This window comes from Sinohyriopsis cumingii, chromosome 15 (assembly GCF_028554795.1).
Source record: "Sinohyriopsis cumingii isolate HCF-2022 chromosome 15, ASM2855479v2, whole genome shotgun sequence".
In the NCBI taxonomy this organism is placed as follows: domain Eukaryota; kingdom Metazoa; phylum Mollusca; class Bivalvia; order Unionida; family Unionidae; genus Sinohyriopsis; species Sinohyriopsis cumingii.
Window position 1 is genome coordinate 80,724,144 of NC_142975.1, and position 21,203 is coordinate 80,745,346.

The 21,203-nt window shown below is 34.5% G+C and overlaps 1 protein-coding gene across 1 annotated transcript in view; it reads right to left on the reverse strand.

Annotated features, from left to right (window-relative positions):
- LOC149782168 (NACHT and WD repeat domain-containing protein 2-like) overlaps window positions 1-20,097 on the reverse strand; it is a 39,376-nt gene extending 19,279 nt beyond the window's left edge. The window contains exons 1-5 of the mRNA XM_089933592.1: window positions 20,016-20,097; window positions 17,163-17,397; window positions 14,147-14,235; window positions 5,916-6,032; window positions 3,712-3,915 (exon numbers count right to left, since the gene is read on the reverse strand). Of these exons, the coding sequence (XP_089789718.1) occupies window positions 3,712-3,915; window positions 5,916-6,032; window positions 14,147-14,235; window positions 17,163-17,265 (513 nt within the window). The 5' untranslated portion in view covers window positions 17,266-17,397; window positions 20,016-20,097. The remainder of the gene's footprint in view (window positions 1-3,711; window positions 3,916-5,915; window positions 6,033-14,146; window positions 14,236-17,162; window positions 17,398-20,015) is intronic.
- Between the last annotated feature and the right edge of the window lie 1,106 nt (window positions 20,098-21,203).

A 21,203-nucleotide genomic window follows, 5' to 3' on the forward strand; every position in this document is an offset into this window, starting at 1 on the left:
GTCACAGTGACCTCACCTATTGTTTCATTCTGGTGTACTATAGTCCGGCATACATGCACATATATTTTCATGTCTGTACAGACAAGCAATTCCCCAAAACTAATCTCAAAGTTTTCATGTCTGTACAGACAAGCAATTCCCCGAAACTAATCTCAAAGTAAACACTTCTCATGATTACTGGGTTACAGTGACCAACTTCAGTTTCATGGTAAAGTACTCCTCTGCATCAACCACTGGTCTACTTTCATGACTCTACATGCAACAATGTCCCAAAAACACTTCAACATACAAGACACTGTTACTAAAGTATGACTTGTAGGTCACAGCGACCTCCTTTAGGTATGGTGGTGTGTTAGTCCTCATTACTGTAGATACAACAGCATCTGAAATAATGACTTAAAGATGAAAGAAAACCAATACTAATGCAAATGACTATGACACCTGGGAAATGGAATAAGCTCTTTAGCACTTCACATAGGGTTGGGGTGGGTGGGTGTGGTGGTAAAAATTGGAAGCCAATTAAGATCAGGTCATAAATTTTGGAGGAAACAATAATTGAGGTATATGTGATAAATGATTTTAATATAATAATTTTGTATTTACTTCCCAAACATATTATTGGGATGATGGCTTGTGATCTGGCATAAAAGTAATTTGAATAATCTGATATTGTAACTGGAACTGACTGGGATTCTGAAAGCAAATGCCTACACTTTTCTTGCCACACCTAATATCAATGACAGTCACATGTTCTCATATATCGGTTGTGCAGAAATGTATGCATGCACTGTACCTGTACCAAGGACATTAACAGAAACAGTGTGAAATAGTAGTATGAATGCCTTGTATCAAGGCCATAAACAGAAACTAAGTGAAAGCAACAGGAAATCACCTTATAGGTGGGGTGGCCTTTCTAGAGGGTGAGTCAAAACTACACATAAAGGAAAGATAAAACTAATTTTAAAATATTTTATACTTTCATTTAAAAGTCCAAAGGGTGCTATGCAATCAATGTGATAAAGTGTATATTAATGTTATTTAAAATTTGCAACAATTAATTCCTTCATTGTTAATTTGTAGCTATTGCACATGATGCTTGGTATTTACAAAGGAAGAAAGTGTGTCATGTGATCCAAATGGTTTAAGTCTGGTACCCTTTCAAGTACATTTCATAACCTATAAGAGAGAAATCACAACAGCTACCATACCAGTCTTACTTTCTGGGAACCAGATATCATGCTGAAGTGAGCTGAACAACAGTGCAGTCAGCATTTGATTTGTCATCTTCATATCAGAGGTAATAATAGCCAGTAATTATCAAAGTGATAAAGCTAGCATCTAAGGACAACAGTAGTAAGGATAACTGGATTACTTACCTCTTTGTATGGATCAAATTTACTTCAAATTACTGGAATATTGGAAAAAAAGTAAATTTGTGTAATTTAGAAATCCACAAATATTTGTGAGCTTTCAATCAGTAAACCCCATTATGTGGCCACTTGCTAGGGGTAAATTTGACAGTTTTTGCATGAATATGTTGACTGCTGGTCATGTGGGGGGAGGGATTTTAAACAATTTGATGGTGTCATGGGATTCTGACTGTGGTTTTTGTTGTGATTTGGATTTTTAACATAGCTTTAAAAAAATTTCCGTCATATCGCTACGATGGCTGCAATGTGGCAGTTTATAATGATGTCTAGCACTGGGGCATCATGCCGCAGACATGTAGCATGATGTCCCACCCAGTCACATTATCCTGACACCAGGCCGACCAGTCCTAACACTAACCACTTAATGCTGAACACCAAGCGAGGCAGCTGTTAGTACCATTTTTATAAGTCTTTGATATGACTTGGCCAGGGATCTAACTCATGACCTCCCGCATCCGAGGCGGATGTTTTAACCACTAGGCCACTGGAGTGGTAGGATTCTGTCTGTAAAAAGCTGGTGGTTCTTGGTCCAGAGGACCATTCAGGAAGGGGATTACTATACTTTGAAGGTTCCTAATTTACAATCTTCCACAATACTTTGATGGCAGATCAGCATCAGTTTGTACACATTGGAAAGATCTTCAAGCCAGTATCTTTTTCATCAAATTTAATCAAATTCTATTAAGTGTTAATGACAAGAAGTCACTGAAAGCTTCTTTCTACTTGGAAAAATAACTGCCATATTTGACTGCTGCACTGAATCATTAATAAAATTTTAAAGACTTTCCTGCACAGATGCATCTGTTAAATGTGATCAATCTGTAATGAGCAGTTTTGGAACGGTTTATAGGTTTTTCTACATTTGTTAATAACAGACCATACTGGATTGCAGATCAGCATTATTTGTGCAAACTTGAAATATCTTTATATCATAATTATGTCTGTCAACTTTTGTCTATTTTTTTAAAATATATTAGAAGGTTCTGCTTTTTTAATTTTTGGCAGCCATACTGAATTTTGGATCAGTCATTTTCACAACCTTGAATGACCTTGATGGGAAGAAAACAATTGCCATGAATTTTGGTCAAATTCTGTCGAGAGGTCCTTGAGAAGAAGTCACTAAAGGTTTCTCTGTGCTAACTTTAAGTAATGGCAGAAATATTTGATGGTGGAAAGGCATCATTTGTATAAACCTGAAAGGCCATCATTCCAGAATGTTTTGTGTTAAATTTGTCAAATTCGGTTATGCTGTTTTGGAGAAAAGACATTTTCCGCTTTTCCTATTTTTAGAAAGGAAGCAATATTGGACTGTGGATCAGCATCATTTCTACAGATCTGAAAGACCTAAAGGCCAAGATGCTTTGTCTCAAATCTACACAAAATTCTGTTCAGTCATTTATCTGAGAAAATGCTCTTTATTTGCTTTTCTCTTTTTTTAAAAATATACTTGATAACCCTTTATGAAAGGATATTTTCTGTAAAACTAAGTCAAATTCTGCAAAACCATGGTTTTGTAGTATTGGTTGCCTTACTGGATTATGATTATTTGTACAAATCTTAAAGGACTTGATGCCAAAATGCCTTCTATAAAATTTAGTCGAATTCAGTGAGCTGATTTTGTGCAGAAGCTTGTTTTAAAGTATTTTTTCTAATTGTTTGTAACAACAACAATATCTGATACCAGATCAATAACATGTGAACAAAACTAATAGCCTTCTTGTCTGGAAGCTTTCTTGCAAAATCGGTTACGCAGTTCATCATAAGTCAATTAAAGTTTCTTTTTCAATTGTAGCAAATACAACAATATTTGGTAGTGGACTGACATCATTTCTACAAATTTGGAAGACTATGCCCAGATGCCTTTTGTCACATTGTTGTCAATTTCTTTTAAAAATGAAAGATCTTTAAACATGTTTCTATTATTAGTAACAGTGGTCATATCTGATGGCAAATCAGTACAGAATTGTGCTAACTAGAAATGCCTTTATGTGAAGATCATCCCTGTCAAAACAAGATCAAGCTGGTCCAGTGATTATTGCTTAACAAGTTGAAAAAAGCAAATGCTGATGGACAACAGACTAATGATGCACAGTGGGCATGGGATCATACCATTAGCACACATGACCTTATGGCTGGAGTGCTGACAATTTGAATGGTCATCATAAAATTTGATCCAATCTACAGATGGTCAGCTAATAAATGAGTGGTGACATATTCCCATATATGTATCACTCTTTTTATGTTCACTGCATGTGACACAAAATATGAGGTGGAAACTTACCATTTCTTTGTATCCAGGAATGACAGAGCTGATTGGTTGTAGTACATACATAGGGGGCACAATGTTGTCATCCCTTTTGAACCATGTCAGCAGCTGAGTTACCTCCCTTTGTGACACCCTCAGGGCTGACAAGAGAGCATCAAATTCAACAACATGGATTGCTGTCTGCAGTGGTTTATAGCCATGCTTTTGGTTTAGAAAGGTCTGAAAAAGATACTACTTAAAATCAGAGTTTCAAAAAAAATCTGTGAAATACAAAATGTTAAAAAGTGCAAAATATACGTAATTTAGGTCACTAACATATATGCATTGTTTGAAAAAAGGATACTAATATGTTCAATTTGTAAATAAGAAAATAAAGTAGGTAAATATATTAACCTGAAATTTTCCACTGAATGATAATAGTAACCTTTTGATAAGTGCCTTTGAAAAGTACAGAATTTCAAGTGCTTAGTAACTGCCACATTCAAATTCATTTTCTTCCTCATTATGTCCCAAAGATTTCTATCTGAATAAGTGATAAAACGTTTTTGCTTTTGTTAAAATTAGCAAAAGTTTTGCTGCTCTGTACATTTTGGAGTTACTTTAAATTTACAATTATATTTATTCATGGATTTCAATGTTTTTACAATTAAAATACCTTATGTAAGATGTACGTACCAAAAACGCAAGCCTTGAAAAAGATTTTAGAAGTTAACTTGCTCCGTGGCAAGCAAATTTCATATTTTCACTTTTAAAATACTTTCACTTTCCTTGCTAAGCATGCTATATGCAGTGTTTTTGATGACTTCTTTCCCAACCAGTGATCTGCATCTGGATATTGCCTTGCCTGTGTCAAAATTAACTTGCATTGAGCAATGGCAATGGGAATTCTGAGAGGCAAAAATGGCTGTTCTATAGAGGTATATATATATACATGTATATAAATTAAAGTACAAAATGAAAATGTAACTTTCTGAACATGGGACTAGTCAGAAATAATTTTGGACAAGTCATTATCTTTCCTACTTTTACTCTTTTTAATTTCTGAACACTGAAACTATCTCACATGTTTTCTTAACTTCAACAGACCAAATTTAGCAACAAAAATATATCCTAATATATTGAAGTTAATAAGTACAACACAAAATTTAACCTGATATCATGGATAAAAGATCATAAAACTCATCTCTGACAATGATTGCTTGTTTGCTTAACGCCATTTTAAACACATGAAGAGACACAACAACATGTATATTTTACCTCTATATAAATGACACATGCCACAGTGTACAATGTTAACATCGACATAAAAGAGACATGTTAACACACATACATATTGCTTGTCTATAAAGGAGACATGTCAACATGCATATTTAACCTCAATAAAAGGACATTATATCGACATGCATATTAAAACACTACATAAAGAAAACAAATAAACAGGAATATAAAAGCTTCATATAAAGCAATGATTTTAACATTCATATTTAAGCTTCATATAACAGACATGTCAGCTCTATATACAAGACACATGTCAACATGTATTTTAACTTCTATATAAAGAACACATGCCACCTTGTATATTTACATCAATATAAAGGAGACAGGTCAACATTTATATTTAATTTCTATATCAAGGAAACATGTCAACATGTATATTTATGCTTTTTTACAATAGACTTATGTCATTGTGTATATTTATCCTATATATAAAACACATCACATGTATATTTAACATTTATATAGGTCAATATTTATTCTTAACCTCTAAAAAAAGGACACATCTCAACATGTATATTTAAGTTCTATGAAAAGGACACATTCCACCATACATATTTAACATCTATATGACAGAAATGTGTCACCACATATATCTAACCTCTATATACAGACTTCAAGGTATATTTAAGCTCTACATAAGGAACAACATGCATATTTAACCTCTGTATAATGGACATGTGTCTACCTGAATATTTATCCTCTACATAAAGAACACAGATCAACTTCATTTTAAAAGCATAACAAAAGTGATTTTATTAAATCTGGCTACATAACATTAAACTGAAATTACCAAGTAAACTTCCTCCACAGATAATTCTCACATAAAATTTGAAAATCAAGCATCCAATAAGTGACTGTTCATGGAAAATTTATTTTTATATCTTTGATAATGAAAAAATATTTGTAATTAATTTCCAGAAAATTATATTGTCAGACATTACCACAAAGTTTGGTCCTGTGGAGAGCTTCTGGCAGTTGTATATTTCTTCTCGGCAGAGAGTGGTTGCTTGATGATCATTTGTGGCATCAGCTGGTACACCCCATCTCATGTCCACCAACTAAAAGTAATCAGTGATAATATTTTTAAACTGTAATGAGTAATTACATCTTGAAGTTCATATAAAGAGATCAAAAATATCCAAATTTCATAAATTTTCACCTGAAAGGAGTGAGTTGAGTCCCATCCTTTTCAGAAGTGACTACGGCTATACAAAGACCTGATGACACACATGGGTTCCACACCACTGTCAATATTTACATCAATCAAATATGGACTGGCCCAGAAATAGGGTAGTCAGCTGGCATATATTCTAACCTTGCACTATGCAGCATTTAAAAAAACAACAACATACTTACAGTACTCAAACTGATTAAGCTATGACAATGTACACAAATACATAATGCAACCATGCTGTCTCTATGGCTGAGATTTTATCTATAAAAAATTAAAAAAATAGCCTGAGTCCCCTACTAATAATACCTTACACTCATCCATGTTATTAAACAGTGTGCCATCAGGTCTCTAATTGTGAAGCAGATGCCCTAAAATCTGTAATACTAGTTACAGGGATCTGAATTAGAACACCAATGACAAAGAAAATGAGGGGCCCCGATTGGCAGAGTGGTCTTACAGATCATTGCCATCTCACCTCTGTCTGCATGGGTTCGAGTCTCGGATTCGGCCAATGTGGGTATGTGAGAAAGCTTGCCAGTAGCTTCTCATGGGTCAGTGGTTCTTTCCGGGGTTTTCCTGGGTTCATCCTCCACCATTAATACTGGCCGCCATGTATAGCTTATCGTGTGCTTAAAAATGGCGTTAAACCCTACAATAACAACAGAGAAAATGAGATAATCCCTGTACAGCAAGTGGATGGGTTAGGTTTAAATATTTATTTACTGACCTTGACACAAAATCAATATGTCTGTAAATTTTTCTTGTTGCAAATAGTTCTATAATAATGTGAACTTTGTAAGATCTTGGTGCTGAAAGAATCTGGAATGAACATGTAGAAATATGAATAACTGTCACATGTAAATTTCACTGTAAACCATGTTACCTTTCTCATACTTGTAAGTAATACTGAATGTAAGACATTAAGAATTTGGTTTGTTGTTGTTGTTGATAAGTTTGGTATGTATTTTGTGCATCTGCCATATGTTAGTTGACACATCTGTTGAATTAGATCAGAACTTTTGCAGCAGCTTATAAAACTCTGTCACCTACACGGGATATCCTGCCTCTGCTCTGTGTTCTAAAGAAGCTTATAAAACTCTGTCACCTACACGGGATATCCTGCCTCTGCTCTGTGTTCTAAAGAAGCTTATAAAACTCTGTCACCTACACGGGATATCCTGCCTCTGCTCTGTGTTCTAAAGAAGCTTATAAAACTCTGTCACCTACACGGGATATCCTGCCTCTGCTCTGTGTTCTAAAGAAACTTATAAAACTCTGTCACCTACACGGGATATCCTTCCTCTGCTCTGTGTTCTAAAGAAGCTTATAAAACTCTGTCACCTACATGGGATATCCTGCCTCTGCACTGTGTTCTAAAGAAGCACAGCATTAGACACACTGATGTTCTGTATAATACTAGATCTCAATTTTATGATCTACATGGACTTGAACTTAAAATCCTTCACACTTAAATTAGGAAAAATATACAGAGGTGTATATATCATGCTACTTTCTTCCCAACTTGGTGAATGATGTGACTGTTTATTGATATTGTTACATTCTTTTTGAATTAGGTGATTGATACAATAGTTCATCCAGATTCTTCCAAATAAGATGAGTGAATATGATGGTTCATCCATATTCTTCTAAATTAGATGAGTGATATAATCGCTTATTTAGATTTTTCCAAATTAGATGAGTGATATGATTTAGATTCTTCCAAATTAGATGAGTGATATGATGGTTTATTTCCATTCTTCCAAATTAGATGAGTAATATGACAGTTTATTTAAATTTTTCCAAATCAGATGTGTGATATTATGGTTCATTTAAATTCTTCCAAATTAGATGAGTGATATGATGGTTTATCAAATTCTTCCAAATTAGATGAGTGATATGATGATTTATTTAGATTTTTCCAAATCAGATGAGTGATATGATGGTTTATCAACAGTCTTCTAAATTAGATGAGTGATATGATGATTTATCTAGATTTTTCCAAATTAGATGAGTGATATGATGGTTTATCAACATTCTTCCAAACTAGATTAGTGATATGATGATTTATCAACAGCCTTCTAAATTAGATGAGTGATATGATTTAGATTCTTCCAAATTAGATGAGTGATTTGATGGTTAATCTAAATTCTTCCAAATTAGATGAGTGATATAATTTAGATTTTTCCAAATTAGATGAGTGATATGATGGTTTATCTAAATGCTTCTAAATCAGATGAGTGATATCATGGTTTATTTAAATGCTTCTAAATTAGATGAGTGATGTCATGGTTTATTTAAATTCATCCAAATTAGATGAGTGATATCATGGTTTATTTAAATTCATCCAAATTAGATGAGTGATATCATGGTTTATTTAAATTCATCCAAATTAGCTGAGTGATATCATGGTTTATTTAAATTCATCCAAATTAGATGAGTGATATCATGGTTTATTTCAATTTCTCCAAATTAGATGAGTGATATCATGGTTTATTTAAATTCATCCAAATTAGATGAGTGATATGATGGTTTATCAACAGTCTTCTAAATTAGATGAGTGATATGATGATTTATCAACATTCTTCCAAATTAGATGAGTGATATGATGGTTTATCTAGATTTTTCCAAATTAGATGAGTGATATGATGATTTATGAACATTCTTCGAAATTAGATGAGTGTTACGATTTATTTGGATTTTTCCAAATTAGATGAGTGATATGGTTTAGTTAGATGTTTCCAAATTATATGAGTGATATGATGGTTTATCAACATTCTTCCAAATATAATGAGTGATATGATGGTTTATCAACATTCTTCCAAATATAATGAGTGATATGATGGTTTATCAACATTCTTCCAAATTAGATGAGTGTTATGATGATTTATCTAGACTTTTCCAAATTAGATGAGTGATATGGTTTATTTAGATTTTTCCAAATTAGATGAGTGATATGATTTATTTAGATTTTTCCAAATTAGACAATAATAATAATAATAATAATAATAATAATAATAATCATAATGAGGACTTTGTATAGCACCTAATCTTTAGAAGCTTTAAGTGCTTTACTACATTAGACAACACCTATAAGATAAAAAACATATAATGATATGATTACAAAAAACAAACACCATGAAATTAAAAAACATTAAAATACATGCTGAGAATATTTAAGGTAGGAAACATTATTAGGTCTTTAAGTTTGTTCTTGCAGTCGAAATAAGTGAGTTTTGAGATCCCTCTTGAATGTGATCACTGTGTCTTTGTGTTTAAGTTCAGTGGGCAATTCATTCCATGTTGCTGGGCCCTGGTATGCAAAAAATGCTGTCCATATGACCTTTGTTTTCATAGTGGGAATAATGAGTACACAATTGTCATTAGAGGAGCATAAGTATCTTGCTGGTGTGTACACATGGGTGAGGTCAGATAGGTATGTTAGACTAGAGTCCGACAGTGAAATGTAGCACAGAGAACAAATTTTGTGTTTGATTCTGGATCGAATGGATAGCCAGTGTAGGGTAGAGAGCAGCGGGGAGATGTGCTCTGATCATGGTACTCTAAGTATGATCTGAGCAGCTGTGTTTTGAACTTTTTTGAAGTTTCTGGAGCAGATATTGAGATGAACCAGACAGAACTGAGTTAACAATAGTCCGGTTGAAAGTACTAATGAACACACAAGTGTTTTAGTGGCATCAACTGAAAGATATTTGCGAATTGAGCTGATGCGTCTCAGCTCAAAATATGCAGACTTGCATATGTTCATGACATGTTGGTGCAATGTGAGAGTACTGTCCAGAATAACACCAGGGTTTCATACTGACTGTGTGAATTTAATGTTGGTGTTACTGATATTTATTGTTTGAGGTAAAGGATGTGAATGAGATAGTCTTTTTGTTGCGATCAGAATGGCCTCAGTTTTATCATTGTTCATCTGCAGCTTGTTACATGTCATCCATGATTTCATATCAGAAATGCACCTCTCTACACCTTGGATGGTAGCATCAACTTCAGTTGGGTGGCTAGATTTGTATATTTGGGTGTCATCAGCGTACAACTGGTGAGACACTGGATGATGATCTATGACACTTGAGAGTGAATGAGTGTACAGAATGAAGAGAACAGGTCCAAGAACAGACCCCTTTGGAACACCACAACATAGATCAACTGGGCTGGAGTGTATTCCATTTGCAGATACAATTTGTATCCTGTTGACCAGGTAGGACTTGAACTACAGTAAGGCTGTATCATGAATGCCAAATACATGCTGGTGACAGTGAAGTAATATATCATGGTCTTTTGTGTCAAATGCTGCAGACAAATCAAGGAGGGTGAGGACTGTAATCTTTCCGCTATCCAACGCAGAGAGAATGTCATTAACTACTTTTAGAAGAGTAGTTTCAGTACTGTGGCAAGGGTGATATGCAGACTGTATATTGCTAAAAAGACTGTTTGAATTTAGATGAGATACAAGCTGGGATAGAACAACCTTTTCTAAGATTTTTTATATGAATGGGAGATTAGAAACTGGGCGGTAGTTCTTTAAATCGTTATGGTCTAGTGTTGGTTTCTTCAGCAGAGGCTTTACAACGGCAGTTTTGAAAAATGATGGGAATTCCCCGGATGAGAGACAGTTATTAATAACATCAGTTAGTGAAGGCAATACTGGATCTAAGCACTCAAGCAGCAGTGATGTTGGAATTGGATCAAGTTCACGTGACTTTGGTGCACTCGTCATCAGGATTGTATGTACAAAATCCATAGAGACAGGTTCAAATGCTGCTAATGGTTGCTGCTCAAATTCTGTATCCCAACTGTATGGTGACAACAAGTCAACTGAAATTGTGGTGTCAAGCTTATCTCTAATGGCTTGTACTTTATCACGGAAGAAATCTGCAAACACGTCTGTTAGGTCGACTGGAGAGAAGGTAGTTGGAAGTGGTGTAGATTTGTTCCTTGACATTAGCTTGTTAGAAATCTTGAAGAGCTCTTTACAGCTGGAACTTTCCATGATCTTAGTAGTGTAGTGGGCTGATTTCACTGCATGGACTATATTTGTGACATTTTTCTTAGCGGCATCATAGATTTGCTTATGAATAGTGAGATGGTGGAAAGCCAAAGCCTCTCAGCTTTACGGCAGTCTCTTTTAGCAGTGCGACGCTGGTCCCTAACACTGCCATACCATGCAGAACACTTTTGAATTGATACTCTGCACTTGGTAGCTGGTGCATGTTTGTCAAGCAATGAACACAGGCAGTTATCGAGTTGTTCTGCGGTAGGAAGTAAGCAAGATGTGCATTAGTTTGGTTCTATTTATCATACGGAGGTTTCTCTTAGTAGCAGATAAATGTGGAGGGTTAGGGACTGATACGTCAATATGGCATATAATGCAGAGGTGATCTGATGCAAGGTCATGGGATACCAGGGAGGACCGTAGAATGTTATCATCAGGCCTATGAAGAATCCAGTCTAAAATGTGACCGTGTTTATGGGTGGGTTGGTTAACTGACTGTTTCAGGTTGAAAACATTAATGGAATCTATGAGTTTTGATGTATCTGAGTTTCCAGGACAGTCAAATTGAAAGTTGAAATCTCCAAGAATAACCAGGTTGCCACCTATCAAATTTCCGTAGTCCAGGAGATTCGGAAACTGCTCCAAAAAGAGAGAGTCAGCCAGCTTGTTTTTTCTACTAGGAGGAGGGTGGTATAGCCAGAAAAAATGGACTGACCTTTGCTCCAGTGTGAGTGTGGTTTGGACTAGTTCAAACGATGTGTGGTCAAAACTGAATGTTGTGGTGTGGTTAAGACGTTTTATCATGGAGTTCTTTGTGATGACAGCAATTCCACCTCCGCGAGAATTACGGGGGAATGACTTGATGGAGTAACCAGTGGGTGTTAGATCTGCACACTTGGGCTCATCGCCTGATGTTTTTATCCATGTTTCTGTCAGGAAAAAGAGGTGAATATTCTGGTCGCTGATAAAATCAACTATTTCTGTGCACTTTTCCGGTGGTTCTACTGACTGGGCATTGATGAATGATATGACGGTTTATCTAGATTTTTCCAAATTTGATGAGTGTTATGATTTATTTAGATTTTTCCAGATTAGATGAGTGATATGATGGTTTATCTAAATTCTTCCAAATCAGATGAGTGATATCATGGTTTATTTAAATTCTTCCAAATTAGACGTGTGATATCATGGTTTATTTAAATTCTTCCAAATTAGATGAGTGATATCATGGTTTATTTACATTCTTCCAAATTAGATGAGTGATATAATGGATTCTTCCATCTGACTATCATATCCTTTCAAACTATTTTTAAATTTGAAAGCAAATCTTTTAAAATATTCAAGGCTGCTGTATTAAAATTAATTCCACTTCAGAATCATGTCAGAAACAAGATTATATGACTATCAGTCATTTTTTTTTTAAAAAGTGTAAATGCCAATTATTAAAATTTTACAATATGCCACTGACTATATTCACAATAGGAGAAAACTGACATGCTGGTGATGGAGATGTTATTTTTAGTTTTACTGTCATGAAAAGACTCTGTAAAATGGATATCTCAGACAGTAAAACAGTACCACTAATATCATTTGGAAGATCTCAAACACAAGAATGTTATATGAATTCCACACTCACTACCCAAAGGTCATATATCCACTTTGTTCCACATTGACTTGACTCTTATCATGTATACTTAGTTGAAATGTTACTCTACCACTCTGCCGTCTAATTAGATGCAGCCAAAATAAACTGATCCAGTCACATTGCTCATCACATTACCTTGGAAGATAATTGGCATTAATCACTGTGACATCCACATATCATATCGTCCATGATATGAGAGTTTCTCCATTTTAAATCCTTCACACTATAGTTCAACTTACGGCATGTGGACATTGCAGAAGTCACCCATCATATGTCAGTTTCCCCATTTTAAATACCTCACATGCAAGTTTTTATTTTGAGTCAAAGCATGTGAACATCACAGTAATCACCATTTTGAATAGTTAACAGGTGTAACGAGCTCTCACATTGGCCAATTGAGTCAGCTTGCATCAGGCAGTAACATTTTCATTCACAAGATGGCACTTATTGAAAACAGTTTTAACTCCCTACATATGCCAAGAGGACTGATGTGGAACAAAGTGGACTGATGACCCTTAGCTAGTGAAGATGTCTGAATTCTAACACTATGTGGAACAAAAGTTAAAAATTTATGCAATTCTCCATGGTGAGTCATGTAGTCACAATGGTATCCAAATTTCTGAAGGTATATCACTGACAATACTGCCAAAACTGCTGATTCTGATGCAGCATCAGAAAAATAATCAAACTTTTATAATAATATGTGTGGACTGAATTAACAGCCCTAAGTAAGTCACATGCATGCTGCATTATTATAAATAAACAATAAACCCCATACCGGAAAATCCAGTCCACATTCATGCTACATTAATAAATAAACAATATATACCATACAAAAAAGTCCAGTCTATATTATTCCTAAATTCAAAATTAAACAATAAACACCATACCTGAAAGTCTAGTCCATACGCATTGCTACATTAATAAATAAATTATAAACTCCATACTGGAATGTCCCATCTATATTCATGCTACATTAATAAATAAACACTAAATGCCATACCAGAAAGTCCAGTCTATATTCATGCTACAATAATAAATAAATAATAAACACCATACTGGAAAGTCCAGTCTATATTCATGCTACAATAATAAATAAATAATAAACACCATACTGGAAAGTCTAGTCTATATTCATGCTACAATAATAAATAAATAATAAACACCATACTGGAAAGTCCAGTCTATATTCATGCTACAATAATAAATAAATAATAAACACCATACTGGAAAGTCCAGTCTATATTCATGCTACAATAATAAATAAATAACAAACACCATAATGGAAAGTCCAGTCTATATTCACATGACATTAATAAATAAACAAAAACTTCCATACCTGAAAGTCCAATCCATGCTTTTCTTTACAGTAAGTCTTTAGCTTTGGATAGACACTCTCCAGCAGCAAATTCCTTTCCTCTCTGGTGTCTGATGAAGAAAACAATATTCTATTAAACATCATCATTGTGATAAAGACTTGAAGACTGGTGTCTGATGAAGAAAACAATATTCTATTAAACATCATCATTGTGATAAAGACTTGAAGACTAGTGTTAGCAAAACATATATCACTGCACTCATCCACTTTGTCCCAACCATACCCAAAGCCCTGTGAATCAAGTACCCAAGGTTAAGAAGAGACACAGGGAACTATTTCAGATGCATATCTCAAATCATGTTTTCATGCCTAGTAAGTGATTTATACACATACAGGATGGGGAACCAAACAGTTTCCAAGTTATGACCAACCAGTTTGGTCCTTGGGGGTAGGGAAGGACCAAAGGGTCAATGTCAGTCACTTGCATAAATTTGTCTTTTCCAGCCAGTGTGTATATATCACTGAAAAGTGGGAATCTCAATCATTTCTGTGTTGAGACCCTGGGAGTAAGAGAAATCAAAGACACTTTGTACCTGACTTTATTTTTTCATGCCTAATAACTGTATATACTGTTAATGGGTGTGAATCTCAATAGCTCCTAAGTTGTAGCCCTGGGGGCCAAAACTGTATACCCAAGGGAATAGCCCAAGGGTCCAATTCAAACACCCATCTAACACGTGTTGATGCTTGGATCAATAATGATACACACACACAAATAACAATTCTCAGATATATCACTGAAAGCTATTTTACACAAAGTTTCAACCCCTTACCCTTGCTCATCTGGTTTTCCTAGGAATCTGAATGTTGAAACACACTGTGATATTGTGATAGGCATGATTGGAAATAGATGATATAACTGCAAATCATGAGGATATGATTAATGACTATTTTTGTCATAAATAATATATATACATAAATGTAATAAGCTGACTACAAAGCCTAGGCTAGTTAGATACTGGTTTTGCACTGTTAGTAATCAGTTTATTGCATTTATCTTAATCAATACCTGACAAACGTGATCCCTTGCTGGATACAGTGCACTTGAAAGGACTGTTATTTGCCATATGATTTGTATCTTAATATATATATATATATATATATATATATATATATATATATATATATATATATATATATTGTTCTGACTCAATGGATAGTCTTAAACTAAGTAACTAAAAAAGGCACAAGCCATCAAGTTTTGTAAAATTCAACAAATAATTTATTTCCGAAGAACAGTATGAAAATTAAAAAGCACTAACAGTGTTGTAAATTAAATCCTAAATAGTCATGAATGTTTTATCACAAGTATAAAGTATAAAGAATTCTGAATGAATTCCTGTGGTGTTACAAATGAATTAAAATCTTGAATGAACTGATCTCCCAATAACCTCAAATTGTGCTGATGTGTCAAGAGTCTTGATGTATTACAATGACACAATTGAGAATATTCTTGAATGAATTCACAATAATTTGAAAATAGTGATTTGGTCCTAAAGTCCTAAAATATCCTTCCACGAATATTAAAATCATTTTTTGAAAATACCGTCATCTTCATATATTTTCCATCAAATTCATAAACAAGGTCAGATCTGTTTACTTAAATTTAACAAACAACTGATTAAGATCACATAGACCATGGTTTTTTCCACGTAGAAAACCAATGTACTGAACTGAGATCCAATTAAACATGTTTACCCTAAAAGTGATAATTATATTAACATATAATCAACATAGACAAGAATTAGCAATGTATTATCTCATTTACAAAATTATCCTTACAATCTATGATCATGGACGAAAAAATTAAACACACAATATAGATATACATAGTCCTAATTGCATACAATATTTGTAACTCAAAATCACTCCTGCAAATGGAATATATCACGTTTACCAACTTGTTAAATCTGAGATCAGCAATCTGACGATAAGCAAACAGTTTCCTTTTAAATGTGGCTGGTAGTCAAATTAATTGGCCACAAATCTTGTATTGATATTGATGATTGGTGTACCATCAAACAATATGCCAACACAGGTTAAAGAGTTGAATAATCATAATATGTGTCTTGTTTTCCATCAGCTTTCTATGCCAAGTCACTGTGACCTTGAAGTTTCCTCTTTCCACTTAAAAAAAGCAATAGCTATCCCAAATACAAGTCATCAATAGTTTCTTAAAGTTGAGCAGAACAAATGTTACTAAGCGGAAACAATTCTTCTTCTTTGAGTCAAAGTAACCTTTAACCTATTGACTCCATAATCACTAGCTGCCCTCATGACTCCAAGAGCAAGTAAGGTAATATATTGTCTGGTACAAGGTCTTGAAATAGTCACCTTACTGAAACCAATTACCTTTTTCAGTCACAATGATCGTGACCTTTAGACCCCCAAACTAAAAAAGCTTTACTCTATCTGAAGTCAAATTCAGCCATCTACAAGTTTGGTATGTGTGTGATTTGGATTTTTAACGTAGCTTTAACAATATTTCAGTCATATCACCACAATATCTGCAGTGTGACAGTTTATAGTGCTGTCTGGCAATGGGACATCATGCTGCAGACATGTAGCATGATGTCCCACCCAGTCACATTATCCTGACACCAGGCTGACCAGTCCTAATACTAACCTCTTAATGCTGAGTGCCAAGTGAGGCAGCTGTTAGTACCATTTTTGTAAGTGTTTGGTAAGACTCGGCTGGGGATGGAACCCATGACCTCTTGCATCCGAGGCAGATGCTCTTACCACTAGGCCACCAAAGCGGTTAAAATTTGGTAAAGTTAAAGTTTGGTAAAGGTCTATCACCTAGAACTAAAGCTGTGTGGCAAACCATAATGGATGGAGATATAACATTATGGCTCTGCTTTATAGCATGTATATAAAGAAATATAGGGAAAGCCACAATAGTTAAACTATTAATAACATGAAATTAAAACAGTAATTTAAGATTTTTTAAAAATTCTTTCAGGATATACCATACCTGTAAATGTTGAGCTGATGAATATTCGAACAAGTCTAGAGTTCAAGGTTGGCAGGTTGTCAAGGCAACCTCTCATCACTGACTGGTACTTTGATTCTGACATTACTGGGTCTTGCTGGCCAACTCAGGAAACTATTTGTGATCCACTCAGACATACCAATCTTCCCTCCTTCTGAGTGTATAGCATATAGGGTACTGGTAACATCTCTCTGTCAACTACCTATTAATCAGAATTCTGGAAATAAATGAAAATGTGATGTAGAGTACAAACCTATTTAGTGAATGAAACAACAGTACAAACTTTTTCCTGTGGATGTAAATTAAAGGGACAAAGACTATATTCATTTTTCTGCAAAACTACTTAAATTAATAGATAATTAAGCACATCAGACTGGGACCCCGAGTGGCCGAGTGGTCTAAAGCGCTGTCTGTTACGGATCACTGCCATCTCACCTCCATCTGCGTGGGTTCGAGTCTCGGATTCAGCCAATGTGGGTATGTGAGAAAGCTTGCCAGTAGCTTCTCGTGGGTCGGTCTTTCCGGGGTTTTTCCGGGTTCTTCCTCCACCATTAATACTGGCCACCATGTATAGCCTATCGTGTGCTGAAAAATGTCGTTAAACCCTACAACAACAACAACAAAACACATCAGGCAACAATGCTAACAAAATAAGATCACTGCACCTAAAAAGCAGGTTACAATCATGACGAATTCTCAGGTTACAATGACTATTTTAAATACAATCATGAAGAACTCTCTGTCTACCACAAAATGATTGGTGGTTAGACAGACTGGGTGGGGGGGGTGATAGTATCACTTGGATTCAACTGCCTCCATATAATTGTAATTATTTCACATATAATGCTGGGCTTTTTTTCTTTTGTTGATACCTGTGATTAAGTCCATTTATTCATGTCATAGATCTTTCAAGAATTCACTGATTGTAGCTTGGTTCTGGTAAGGGCCCTTTATGAATAACGCATAGCTCTTAAAATTATATATTAGTACAATCTTTCCAAGTTGTTAATAGGTTCCTATGCAGAGCTGATACTAGGTGTAAACAGAAACTGTGTATTTGACATGAGGGAGATAAGCCTGTTTATTTATGTTTACTTTTCTGTACCATTTTAAACAAAACTTGTAAGCATGTTTAAGCCCTAGAATTTAAACCTACAATTTTTAATGACAGTGGAGGGTTTGATACTGTTCTCCATCACATTTAATGATCTTTTTGACACTACTGGCTATAATAGAGATCAACAATACAGCTAATTTTTGGGTTACACAGTCCAAATACCTGCTCCAACACGCTGAATACGTACAAGTTCACCCACCACAAAACTGAATCAGCTGTATACAATGAATTCAAAATAAAGCCTGTCTTGAGGGACCACTGCTATGACAGACCACCTGTATTGAGAGACCAGATTATCCTTGCACAAATATATAGTGTTATGACCTGTCATAAGAGAACACCTGTCTTGAGAGACCATTATTTTTGGAAGAAGGGGTAGTGTTTCGATACATGTTCTACTGTCACTGTTTGAAAAGATCACAAACAAGGGATTGAAAGAAGGTTAATAATTATTGTTTGGATATAAACTAAGTAAAAATATTCATAATAAACACTGCAAATCCCTCAGCATACCACTCCTCCATATATGAAACTATGAATATTGTCAAGGATCCCATTCAATTTTATTGCCATGACATAATTTTAACTTAAGTTCACTTATTTGTAGTTTTTATCCAATTAAACCTGATTGAAATGATGTTTCAAATAATTATCTATCTTATTTTGTACTTTTATCCATATTATCACACATCATTATTGGAAATTCCCTTATTACAATATGGCCTCACTTACAGCTTAAGTCATTTTTACATGAACTGCATTATAAGGAGGGAGTGCTGTTACTGTAAACGACTTGTAATCCTCATTTCTACAATATGGATTATCTAACCTGGACATGTAATCCAATTTCTACATTCTAGATTATCTATCCTTGTAATTCAAATTTCTACAATCTGGAGTATTTAACCAGGATTTGTAATCCAATTTCTATATTCATGATTATTTAACCTTGTAATTCAAATTTCTACAGTCTGGACTATCTAACCATAACTTGTAACTTAGACATATAATCAAGTATTGGACACAAACATCATTTGCAGAAACCAAGGTAATTTGGAAAGGAATAGGGACAATTTAAGTTGTTCTGTTATATTCTTACATGTCTGAAACACTATTTATAAACATATTCTTCTGCTTTAATTCACTATAATATTTCTGTACAAACTTTTTATTAAAGGTCCATTTTAGACTGGTTATGTATTTTTCTAATTGTTTAATGCTATTTTAAACTTAAAAATTTGACTTCTTTAACATTTTACCAATAAAAAGAAATAATTATATGAATTTACAGTTATTAAGTATTAAATGCAATACAAACGTTTACAATAGCAACGATAAAAATACAGGGTACGAGACCACTCGGTTACGAATAGTCCTACATGTAAGACCTGACGCTGACATTAAACAAAATCAACATGTGCCATCTTACATGTAGGTTACGAAATGTTCAAGTTACAAAACATACAAAGCATTCATGCACAAACACTTGATTCTGGGGTAAACTAATGTGTACACTCACTATATATAGTGAATGTACACATTAGTTTACCCCAGAACCAAGTGCCTGTGCATCCGTGTTACAAAACGATCTGCACCCCGATGCTCGTTAAGATAACTTTCCATGTGAATGTGTATAATATGTTCTGTAATGCTCATTCATATTGTTAATGTTATATCTTACATTACTCTAGTGATATAATGCTACATTAATCACCCACCGCTTTATTGTTGCTTGGCAATGAAAACGGTACACACACTTCGTGTGTTGTTTACTGAAGTCCTTGATGAGTAGGGTTCTGTAGCTCACATTCACGATTGGAACAAACATATCGCTGCTCCCGCGTAATGGTACCAGTCGTACAACCCTAGGTGGGCGGAGTTTAAAGGTGTAGGAGCATTGCATTCAGAAATAAAGAACAACACTAGCTTTGATTGGTGCATTATGTAAGAGTTCTACATTCTGTTAGGCTTATACAAAAGTTGTGCCCCTTGGCAACATGTGGGGTTATGTTAATTCATATCTAGATAATATTTTGCATTTTTTATGATTTCTTTTAAAATGTGGTACACATGGCTGAAACTGTCTGTTGTGACTAGATAACTCTTACACCTGTATAGTTTCATCAGAGTTCTCTCTCTTAAATGCAATGGTGTACCTAGTTTTGTCCTTGTCAAACTGACAATCTAGCATTGTTCTCTATGACAGTGTGTGGCATACATGCTGAGGTAGGATAGAAAGTATATTTATTTCACAAAACATTAACGTTGAGGTATATGGAAAAACAATTGGTACCGTGATACCCTCAGAACCACGGATTTGTTTACTGTGTAAAACCGGCTTGGTGTATAATGTTAAGAAGTTCTACTGAGTGCGGCTACTACAATCACCAATTACTATAGAGCAAAGGAACAGGAAAACAAGAACAAAGACATAATACTAAGAAGAGGAAACGAATAGCAGCCGTGAACAAAGAAAGTGCACAGAACAAAGGTATTCTCGAACAAAGGAACGATAGGAACACTCATTAAGATCGTAATATAGTAATATAATTTAAGCCTGCGGACAATTGCATTTTCTGTGCTGTTTTGAAGTATTTATACTCACTACTCTTAACACTACCCGTATATATTTCTATTTTCTCAAAACTAACAATAACAATCTTATTCTATTGGCGCCATTATCCTTAAACAAGTCCAGTTTTCTCATCTCCACTAAGCAAGAATATGCTATTTAATCAAGAGTTAAAATATTATTAAATAAACAAAATTCAATCAATACCTACAGCATATAACTGATAGCTCTACAATATTAATAAGCAATCCAACTTACATAGGAAATTAAATAAAACCAAAATTCACAATAAAACCATCAATTGAAATTAATATATACACTAAACCGAAAACTA